This window comes from Dermacentor silvarum, chromosome 3 (assembly GCF_013339745.2).
Source record: "Dermacentor silvarum isolate Dsil-2018 chromosome 3, BIME_Dsil_1.4, whole genome shotgun sequence".
In the NCBI taxonomy this organism is placed as follows: domain Eukaryota; kingdom Metazoa; phylum Arthropoda; class Arachnida; order Ixodida; family Ixodidae; genus Dermacentor; species Dermacentor silvarum.
In genome coordinates, this window is record NC_051156.1 from 224,035,705 (window position 1) to 224,047,375 (window position 11,671).

At 40.7% G+C, this 11,671-nt stretch overlaps 1 protein-coding gene across 2 annotated transcripts; it reads right to left on the reverse strand.

The window, feature by feature from the left end:
* Positions 1-715: 715 nt before the first annotated feature.
* On the reverse strand, positions 716-11,298 carry LOC119446774 (actin-related protein 2/3 complex subunit 3-B). Of its 2 annotated transcripts, none has more exons than XM_037711317.2 (7): positions 11,160-11,298; positions 10,000-10,099; positions 7,414-7,490; positions 5,931-5,999; positions 2,837-2,963; positions 1,596-1,690; positions 716-937 (listed from the first exon to the last, which is right to left on the reverse strand). In XM_037711317.2, exons 1-7 carry the CDS (start codon positions 11,163-11,165, stop codon positions 866-868), a joined length of 546 nt encoding a protein of 181 aa, XP_037567245.1. In that variant the 5' UTR covers positions 11,166-11,298; the 3' UTR covers positions 716-865. The 2 variants fall into 2 exon arrangements, with proteins under 2 accessions (XP_037567245.1, XP_037567244.1); XM_037711316.2 differs by lacking the exon at positions 11,160-11,298 and adding an exon at positions 10,563-10,775.
* Positions 11,299-11,671: the final 373 nt, after the last annotated feature.

Sequence of the window (11,671 nt, forward strand, 5' to 3'; positions counted from 1 at the left end):
TATAACAGTACCCCACAAGAAGCCAAGCAGATAAAATGTGTGGTGAAGCTGTGAAGCCTACTAGAAAATTTCAAAGCATCAAACCTTGAAAACCACAATCAGTTCTTTTTTGTTTTTATTACATAGAAACTTCAGCACTGATCTTTTATCGAACGCTGGTGTGCCGAGAAAAAGGTCAGCACCAATAGTTTGTTTGCATACCTGAAGCCAACCTAATTAGTTTAGAGGGCACAGGAAAAGCAACAGGTAAACAGAACATTACAATGCTGTCTCTATTGTGATACAGCATTCTTAACCAATGTGCCGCGATGTCATGTTCTTTTCACACTCACTGCCAACTGGTTTCTGTCGATGCCTGCTTGATGTTCTATGCATTTTCATGTCCTGAAAATTTTTTATCTTCCAGGTTGGCAGACAACTTGCCAAGTATGATGACTATCATAAATTTGTAGTGCAAGAACAAAACTACATATAGAAAAAAGGCACGCAAATACTTTCTGTCCTAGTGTTACTGTTCTTCGTTTTTCTGAAATGTTGCACCAACAAGACCAGGTATCCATAAGTCATGAATGCTGCTGGAATCTCACCCAGCACATTCCACAACAATTTCTGAAGATGTGACCTAAGGAACTCCACAAAACTAGGAGTAAATTGAGGAAGTAACACCTCATTTCACAGCTCTACAGAATGTGCGCAACATTAAACCAAAGAAGCATTTCTGGATGTGTTCAGTTTTAATCAACAAATTATTCCTTGGGGACTAATTACAAAACCAGTGCTAGATTACTTAATGAATCAAAGTTCTGTGGTGTGTTCGGAATTACATACACATTTAGACAAGGTCTGATAATGGGAGTTATGCCTGTTATTGGTAAGCATGACCAAACCCGGACAGACTCTTGTCCATGAATTTCCTCTTGGCAAAGCACAGCCACCACTGCAAAGATAAAAGGACCGTTACCTTTAGGAAATAGTTAATCTTTATATAGTAAGTTGAAAAGAGCAAATAATATGTCACCCAGAATTGCAATACTATAACTTACAATCACACAAATTTTTGTGTCAGTTATCAAAAACTTGATTTCTCTCAAATGTGATCAAAAGATGAGCATGACAAAAGATGAAACACGAGTATATGAAGAAATATATGACAGATGATCCCTTCATGAGACCCCATATAAACATTGTGAAACCTTAACAAAAAATCTCTCATACATACAGCAGCTGCTGCATCCTCCAAAATCTTTACTTCAATGCACACTACTGTGAAGACATGAACACTTATGACAAATTATTCTATGCAAGCCATATCTTGATTATTTGATGCCATACAAATGTCTGCTTTTTCATCCCATTTTGGACTCCGAGAGAACCACTTTAACTTCAATAGTGCAGTGGCACTGGAGGCAAGAAAAAGTTAAAACTATGTTTACACGTTTGAATTAGGTGGGCTTGAAAGTGCCCCAAAAACAAAGGAGGCCAATTAAAATCCTCAGGTTTATTTCTGCATTATTCAGGTGTCAACTCTGAATTCACTAAACATTTCACAAACACATTCGCGCCAATTTCAGTGGAAAAATATTTATTTCACCCACCTTGCTTGGCTTCCCAGTCTCACTATCGAAAACCTTGTCGCATAGACGTTGCCCACATTCTTGTCGTAGCTGTGTAAGGTAAGCCCTCATTGTCTCTGAAATAAAATGTGGCAACATGAAGCACGAAGCATGCCATTCTTCTGTTTCAACTAGTACTACTGCACCCAAATGCAGAAATTAGCTGGACATGCAGAGTGAGTAAAGCTTATCGCAGCTCAAGCCAGAAGCCAGGATTCAAAATAAAGTGTGGTAAATCAGACTGCATGCACTACACAAGGACTCTGACCTGAGATGTTTGGATCTAAGACAGTAACACACACTTTGCTCTCGTTAGCAACAACTAAATTTATCTCATCATTTTCTATTGCCTGTCCCACTTGTTAGGCCCTGTCTCGGAGCAGTTTCCACTTGGAGCGATGCACCAACCATGTGCATGATTTTTTTCAAGTGCAAAGTCAGCAAACCATTCTTAAGCCTAAATATCTCTTTGCTATTATGGTCTGGAAACTTGCCAAAAGCAATAATGTGATGTAACAGAGGAGTAACACAACAGTTAGGCCCCGCTTTCCATTGAAGGAGGCTGTACTTACATAAAACGGCAAAAATACTAAATCTGACATCAACATTTCTTCATGTCAAAAGGTTCAAGACAGCAAGATGGCCCCTAAGAACGGAAGTCTCAGCCTGGATCCACTATTTTGGCAAGGGGATTTATCAAGGCAACTGTTACTTGGCTATGTGTATATAGAGTTTTTGTTTTTATTAGCTTGTTTTTCAACTGCGCAAAGCCCATCTCTGCTTGCTTCCCATTTTCTGGATAAACTAAACCCACCAGATTACGTGCAATAGGTTTTTCCCATCCATCTCAGCCCATACTCCTTAGAAGAACCTGCAGCGCTCCTCCCCACCTCACTAGTCCCTCCTTTTGAACATTTCCGATTCCCTTACCCTCACCTCGTTCTTTTGTATCTATCCTTGCCTACAGGGAAAATAGGGGAGCGGGTCTGCTATATAAACACTGCCAAGAAAAATGGTATTTGAAGACAAGTCCCCCTGTGAGAATGTTGCCTGAAGCTTCTCTTGTTTGGCTGTTGCTGCTTACATCAACATTTCTCGCAATAAAACAGAAAAAAACACACAGTCTGTCCTGCTCTGAGCAAGTTTGCTCACATGCAAAAAACTAAAGAGTGTATACAAAACGCACTACAAAAAATGCAGCTTTAGCAAGACAAGGCACTTACCTGCTTCAGATGGAGATGAAGGCTTTGCGTAGACTGGATTTAAAGGAAATCCTGCTTCTCCTGGAATGTCAAATTTGGAGATGGCCAGTGCCTTCATGTCCTGGACACCCTGGTTTTTGCTCGAGCACTGTTATGTGGGAAAACAGAAACAAAATTAAAAACGAGACTGGATGTTTTTGCAAGTTAAAAAATGGGTAATAAAGAATGTGGCAGCAGAAAACATAGGCAAAAACACTATGCACTGCGCTTCCTCAGAATCATCAGAAAGGCGGAGATGTGCAAGGGAACATAGCTATGACTGTGAGTAGTGATGCCCTGTCCACTTGGATCTGCCAGTGCCTTTCCATTCCAAACTGATTTTGTGTTTCAAATGACAATGTGCTGTCAATGTTCTGTAAAATACTGGGCGTCATTTGGAAACTGAGCTAACATCAACAGCTTAAAAGTCCTATCACATAAAATGTCTAACGAACATGTAACTTAAGCAAAAAATTGAAACTGCCCTATGCAGACATGTCATTTTTTTATTAATTGATAAATATCACTGTAAAAGCATCACTTTATATGTGGGTGGTCAACTGAATCTAAGGTGTTTTCTAAGTATGCAACACAAATTGTTACAGGCACTGGCCAGGATGACTGTGTTTCAATTCTTCAAAAACTTTTGACTTGGCGTTGCATCCAGTTATCACACAGGAGCTCATGCTATATGACATTAGCAATGTTTTGTGTTTGCTATTATGCACATCCCAGCAAAAACTTTGTTAATATATGAGGTTACTCATCTGAATCACATCTTGCAAGCTAAAGTTTATCCGAATGACCCGTTCTCAGACTTATCTTTTTCATGGGTTTTATTATTCCAGTATTTCAGCATGCCACCAACCTTCAATTGTTTGCTCCTGTTGATGACAATGGTTACTACTACGTTCACCAATGCTAAGTAGAATAGATTTCCTTGTTTTCGCCTCTACATTTGATGATACAAACTTGAAGAAACCAAATGTATATGATTTAGGTGTTTATTTCAATATTCACCCAAAAGTTAATAGGCATGCCAACCATATAAAATGCACTTTACTACTCTTGGTTTTGTATGTTATACCACATGTGATTTCAATGGCCCCCAGTGATTTGCTACAGTTTCAATCTTTGGTGATTAGCAAGTTCAAATACTACTTGGTATGTAAAACCTGAGCACAAAAACAAGACAGGACAAGAGAGACTGGAAAAGTGCTTGCTAATTCACAGGCCTTGTTCTGCAGGGGCACTATCAACAGGAACACTGCTCTACAGTTGCAGCAAGAATAATGTGTGCCACAAATGCTTATGAGGGTAATCATGAAATATTCACATGAATAACTAGCTGAAATTTTGGTTACAATTATAAATTGGTTCAATGTGTTGGTGCAGCTGCTATGTGGGTAAGTTCGTATAATTGATAGGTAAAAAAAATCAAGCTACAAAAAAAAAATCTGTGAGTCGGTGTGTATTTTTTCAGAACAAGCTCTGCCCTAGACTACGTACAAATGAAAAATTAAAATTGTAGAATTATTGGCGTCAATACAGCAATTGTAAACAAGTTCTAAATACAGTTAAACCTGCTTATAACGAACCTCCATAGAACATATTCCTGGATATAATGAAGTTTTTCTATTCCCCGCCATAGAAGCACACGTATTTGAGACCTCTACGTAACGAAGTGGCAGCGGGAGACCCCCTCGAAATAACAAATTTTCCCCGCCGACAACCTAGAGGTTTCGCCCCAAATTTTGTGATTTTTGTGCGAGCAGCAACCGGAAGCACCTTCTCGGCCGCGACAGAATGCGAAGCGGCCGCGCTCGAATTCACGGCGACGGCGAGGCGAGAGCGAGCGCACGTGTGCGTGCGTGTGAGCGTGCACGAGACAGGCCTGCATCCCTCGACCCGGCGATCTTGATGCCGTGGGCGTGACCTTTCCCCCTCTCTTCATTCAAACCTGATCCCGCCACTTGCTGCAGCTGGCCTAGCCCGCCAAGCCGGCACTCTCCTTTTCCAGTTGATGTTGCCAAAGAAAAAAAAAAAGTTTTTTCTATTTTTTTTCAATGCGCTGGCAGCGCGCGCCACTCTTTGGTTACTATTATCCTAAAACTACTATCCTTACTTCGTATAGCTGTCTGCTAATTTGCTGTCGCAATCGATGCTTCGCCTTTCGGGCGAAACTGGGACTTTTTTGTTCATCGCAACTTTAGTGTATTGGGAGTAAATCTTGAGCGCTAAAACTTTAGTGTATTGGGAGTAAATATTAAGCAATAATTGTATTTCTGTATGAAAGCATGAGGTGTGCAGTACTGTAAAGGATTTTTTCCCCCCTCTCTTCTGGTCGCGACAAATGGGTGCGCGTTACAATCGAGGGCGCGTTAGAATCGAGTAAATACAGTAAGCGTTTCTTTTTCGAATTTTCGTTCTGAACCTGCATATAACAAAATCTTCTTTATAACGAAGTTTTTGGGGAATTTGTCAATTTCGTTATGTCCAGGTTTAACTCTATTGGGCATTTTGCAATGAAGCTGTAAAAGTTCGCAGGCATGCTTAAAGCTTGTGATCTGACATTTTTTTACACAAATGCACACACATTCATACTGATTGTTGGAACCATGTCTGCTGGACCCTTTTATATTTTTGCCAAGGTATGTTTCAGATGAAAGAAGTTTAAAATAAGTGCTTTTGAATTTATCCACATTGCTTATTTATATGTGAGTGATTGTTTAGCTGTTGACATTTTCATGCCAACTGCTTGGGACTTCAAAGGTTTGCTGGAATATGTACTTTGATTTTACGCATTTGCTGCATTCTTTGTGGACCAGTTAAGAAGGCTTTAGAGTGTTTTTGGGCACAGCAATAACATCAATGTATGATACACTTAAAGTGTGCTTCCCACATTCTTTCTTTAAACAGATGCATTTCTTCAGCTTCAGTCTCCAAAAAGAATTCTCAAGTGCTAGAGCTATAAATACTGCTCGTAATCTTCCAGTCTCGTGGCACTACTTCCTGTCACTTTTAAACAGTGAAAGGCACAAGTGGTGCACCAACAATAAAAGCAGTTCACGCTTGCCTTTTGAAGTTTCTTCAAGCACTCAGAAATGTACAACGTCAAGTATATCAGCACACGATCAGCTTCACTCTGAAAATTAGGGGAAAAATATATATATTATTCATGATATGATTGATAAGACTAACATAATATGACTAAAAATCGAACAGAGATGTGAATGTTCCTAACTTCCCACCCAGACCAAATGTACACTAAAGGCCCTTTACTGTTCCATTTAAGGGGCCTACAACATATATTAAAAAGGAATAAATTTACTCAGTTGCTAGACAATACTGTCGTAAACATCTGAGCTAAGCATTATGCCTGAGCTAAGCAGGGTGTCAATCTTACTAGTAAGATTGCCTGAGATCTTGATATTTGTGACAGACTTAAAAACATGATGACCACTAGTCAAATTTCTTTGGATGAATGAACAATGCATCCGCTCTGAAAGAGGCTTGTGTTGGATGTGAACAAGCTCTATTTTTACCTTTATTCTGGGCTTATTATTGGCCATTGGGACCAATGGTTTGTGTTAAGAAACCATCAAACCTGATAAGAATGTATTACCCTAAAATCTATTATGTTCATTGCTTTTGCACCACCAGTACTCCAGCCACCTTTCACTATTTCCACTGCAGATTCATTAACATTTCCTAAATAACCCTTAAAGCCAAAGGCCACAGTCAGGGTAACTTCATCCTCATTGACTTATGGCAGATACTGCAACAGGCTAACAAAATACGCTAACAAATACTAGGGTTTCTGCACCATTTCCACATCCTATGCATGTATTGCTGGCAATGTCAAATTTTTGATGTCAGCACTATGCAGTTCCATCTGGAAGAGATTTTTATCAGTTATAGGGCAGTGGTGCTGTCTGGTGTTGGACACTGATACTCTATGGCCTTCAAGACTGGGTGGTGCGGCTGGTGCTAAAGCTCAGCGCGATGATGGGTGGAGCATGAAGCACATCATTCCATGTTGACACAGCAGTGTACTTTCAAGCACAGTTGGAACAACGAAAAGGAAGAAAAGGTCATGACAGCGTGGAAGGGGCTATTCGATTGCCAATAGTTCTACTCGTACAGGTCATATGTGACGAGACGACTTTTAATACATGGTAGACCGATTCCACACATTCCATAACAAGCATTGCAGGGTCTTTCAATCTCACTCAATGTTATAAAGACATGCCAGAACTTCTTCATACTTGATACACATATTCAACTGCCACACTGCACTTCCTACTACATAACGTTTTTCAGAAAGAGGAAATCACAATGCAGCTCATAAGCTACAATGGGCTAAATTAAATGTATTTAAATGTTTCTCTTCAATTCAATTGAAAGAGTAATTGCTAGCTGCGAAAAGAAGCATGAATCTATGAAATGAAATCTCCATATGCAGTTTGGAAGCAGAGATACTATAAGAGTTGTGGCAGATTCTTTACAGATGTCTGATAATAGAATTGTGCCTAGCGTAGAGCAATCTACGTACTCACCTTTATTTCATATGTTCGAAAGAAAACATTGGCTTTGAAATAATAGAGTGCTTCATCAATAATGTCTGTCTCATCAGCTGGAAAAAAAAAAAAAAAGAAAGAAAAAGGACATAACTTATGTAAGCATTTTTCTTTCGTGAGAAGTAACGAAAGAAAAACCTACAGAAACATTTACAGGTTAAATAAATAATTTATTTTGTATAGAAGACAGTACTGATAAGTTGTGAATAAATAAGCATTACTAGACAGTATGGTATAAGGTGGTTGAGGCCTGGCTCAGCTTTCAGTAACATCACAAAAGCATAAGTAATGGTCAATTCTTGCATGCATCATATGCTGTTGCTGCAAGTCTTTAAAGCTGAGGACAGTATTTTTCGTGAACCTTAGGGGCTTTTGCTTTCCACTTCCCCGTACTATACACAATGATGCTTTAGCAGAGCACCAAACTTATCAACAAAAAACACAGTATGGCAGATATACCTCCAGCTGCACATTAAGACTTTTAAACACTGGACATTACCTAACAATGACAATTGAGCTTGCACAACACTGCAGTCCCTCTGTGACTTTGCACACGAGGTGGGAACTGACAGTTATTAGCGATTTCCTCCTTTCCCTTTTCTTTACCCCACTCCCCTGCATAGGCCTTCGAGTCAGTCCTTTTCTATGTAAATATTTATCAATGAATACATAAAACATGCTTGGATGCAAGAGTCAGGACAGCACAAAAGACCAGCAGAAAATTACAACACCCCCCCCCCCAATTGGGAATAAACCACAAACTGAATCAGTACAGAAACTTATCTGAAACAGAAAAGCTTGAACCACTCTTATATCACGTTTCACCAACTAGCCCAACGCCACGCACTCTTAATGACAAACAGCTATGCAAAATCCAGGCCAAATTTGGCAAATTAGAGAAAAGCTGAACACATAACACAACTGTGCTGGGTGCAGGCAAGGGTTGCCTTAAAAGTTCCTGAAACAATTTTAGTTGTATGTAAAAGAATCGCTCAGAGTGTCAGACATAAAGAGTACTTTTCACGGAAAGCTGTTGCACAAAAATTTTATGATGGCACATTGAATTGAAAGAGTGGCAAGTGGTTAAAAATTACCCTGTCCCAAGCCGACGTGTTACTCAACCCATATTCCACATGGCCATTGCTATTCCCTACATCCTCAGGCAGAATTTTGTCCAGCGACAAGTGTTATCTATTTCAGGTTGCTTTGAGCTGCGTGTTCCCGCATCTTTTATCAGTGCATTATTTCTCATTACAGTTGTGATGGTGGCCTCAAAATAATGTTTACCGCAAAGTTTTCTACAGCATGCTCTCACACCAATGACCCGGCACACATTTGTGCCATTTACAAAGAGACTACTGATTGTTCACCACCATCCTTGAGCAATAATAAAGTGTACAATCCAGGTAAGCCACAGTGCAGCAGGTGCACATAATAGCCAACCTATGAACACTCCGCATTCATAAAAATCCTGCGGATACGACACCAGAATTTTGACCTGAGCACACACCTTTTGTGGGATACATACACACTTATATAAACAACGATTTACCTACAGACATAGCACACTAGCAGCACCAAACTTTGTTTAGCAGAGACTGACAGGCAACAGATTGTTTTTAGATGACAGTGACGTCTTCAGCGATTCTGATGCTGCCAAATTTTTCTACTATAGCAACTTGTCTGAATAACTTACTCGAACCAGGTACTCTTTTGGTGTCCTTTCACAATGGGACTTTTAAGGGTATGGTTGTACACCCACAAGTGACTTCTTTACGAACAGAATTTTTTCAAAATGTTTAAGCAGCATTGGTAAAGTAGTAAACTTTCTTTACAGAAAATTTCGGAGTTGGCAGGTATGGGTGCATGTGAATACCAAGCATGTTTTTTTTTTCTCCTGCCAAAAGAAGATACTGCTGCAACTAAATGTGTCGGAGCACAAGTTCATGCAAGTCCTCTGCATCCGACCAGCATCTGTTGCCACTGCACTGTAACCTTTCAAGCATTTTTTCACACTCTTAGCCCTCTATGCAGTTTACAGGTCTCCTGCTGAGCCTAGCTTTTTTTGTTGGAATTCCTTATACCACTCCTATCTTCGCACATGTGCACAAATGCATGCATATAGACAGTAGCTACAGCACACAATCTGCATTCCCAGGAACAAGTGTGTATTTGCTTTGAATAACCATTCACAATTATTTTTTTTTTACACATTGCCATTAAACTGAACATTAGTGCAATGACACAATCAAGGTATTCCCAATGATGCACCAATGAAAACTAATGAAACTATTTGCCTAAGTGATATCGCTCGCCCATTCTACATGGAATTGGCAAGAGCGGGAGAAAACATGAGGCATTGCTCTGAACAGTAAGGACTAAGGACGCAGGACATTTAAAATCTATTTATAAATTACATGGCTTACATAGGACATTTAATTGTGACCCTTGATGTTCACAAGGACCTCACCCACCAAATTATTTTGTTCATGCACAGACATCAATATCGTTTGATGGTCCCTTTAAAATTCCCCAGCAGTGAATGATGATTAGGATAGTACTTACTGCTCTTTGGAGCTGGGCCCCTGTACTGAGACTTGATAGGAAGAATGACCATATTGCCCACTGATCCTGCTGACCCATTTGTGAATTGGGAGTGGTACGCCTGCAATAGTAAGGGCGGTGGTGGTGATGAAATGACGCTGACAACAATATAAGCAAATAATCAGCAGCTTAACTATTCCTACAGCCGCACAAATGGCAGCTAAATGCACAACTATAAGTTCAAAGATCCAAGACGACGAATTAAGCGTTCAGATACATTTACGCCTAGATGTAATATGATGTGCGGAATGAGTGAGCTTGAGAACACACCAGTCAATCTCAGAAAAAGATGCTTCCATTGAAGTAGCACACTTCAGTTCTTTACCATGCAAAGGTCATACAGATGTAAAATGAACGCAAGACTACTTGTTGGCCTAGCCATGTGTAATCAACCATCAGCAGCGAATAAGAACATGCTTGACAATTGTCAAGCGAACCCTCCAAGGGTAGCTTCCTCGCTAAAGCGACTATTTCAAGCGCTCCTGAACAGAAATCGGACAGGCAGTGAGGCAAGTAGTACACACCGTGCAATTCTTCAGCCACCCTTCAATATCCATCTCTTCAAACGTCTAAGACAAAAATGCCGCCCGCGATGGAACTGCACTGACTGTAATACTTGCTTCCAAGTGCTCAGTCACGGCCAGAGTGTTTGCGACGGAGACGCGCAACGCTAGCACGCAGCCCCACGGAGAATGAGTAATCGCTTATTCAGTCAACCGCGCCCCAGCTTTGTCCTTCGCACGGGTCACTTGATCCGATGTTTATATCACGCCTCAGTGGCAAAGCCAACTTTGAAAACACTTCGCGAAGGCATCATCTTGCAGCACTTGTTAATACAGACGGCCGATGAGGGCTGGCAGTCCGGCAGCGCACAACGGTGACACGCCAAGATGCGCTTTCTAAACTGACGAATACGACGTGTCAGATAAGATAATATACTAGTTCTCCCTCAACAAATTGTAACGAACTACGGCGCGAAATATGTGCAGCACACAATATCAATCAAGGTAGAAAACGACTCCTACGTCTCCTACTTAACACTATGGATGTCAGCGATTTTTTTGCGTGGAAGAAGGCTCACTCAGCGCAGTACTTCAACGTAAAACAACTTTTTCACTCACCGGCATGAGGAGAGTTTTGAGCAAATAAGTGGAAAGCAACAAGATGCGTGCAGGCACAAAATATTACCGCTCCCACCCACGAACCGGCCCACTGACGGGAAGTGAATATCCGCTTGATAACAATTTCGGTTTGCTAGTCGGCTATAATTGGCTTGTATTGGTTCCATGCGCTAGTTCTGGCTTGCCTTTTTGTTTTTGTTGCGACGTACTGCCGCTAGGGACACAACGTACGAGCGTAGTGGCGCTAGTTAAAACCTGTTCACTGTCGTCTGCTTCCGCGATCGCTTCAGTCGCTCGTGCTGCTATTTCGGCAGGCACAAAGTGCTTGTATTGGTACAGTGTACACTGTAGTATTGGTGGTGAATGCATGAATTCACAAATATAAAAAGAATGTTTGGCGTTTGAATAGTGAGCCTAGAGTAGGAGGAGCGGTGCAAGAAAGGTAAACAACGAGTACAGGCCCCATAACTGTTCCTTTCTTTGCCTCCGTGGAAAAAAAAAACAAAAAAAAA

Excerpts from the sequence above, each read along its gene's own strand:
- LOC119446774 (XM_037711316.2), bottom strand. The coding sequence starts at position 10,595 with ATGGATATTGAAGGGTGGCTGAAGAATTGCACG. Across the intron at positions 7,491-9,999 it reads GGGCCCAGCTCCAAAGAGCA|CTGATGAGACAGACATTATT; the intron begins GTAAGTACTATC and ends TTTTTTTTCCAG. Across the intron at positions 6,000-7,413 it reads TTCGAACATATGAAATAAAG|AGTGAAGCTGATCGTGTGCT; the intron begins GTGAGTACGTAG and ends CCTAATTTTCAG.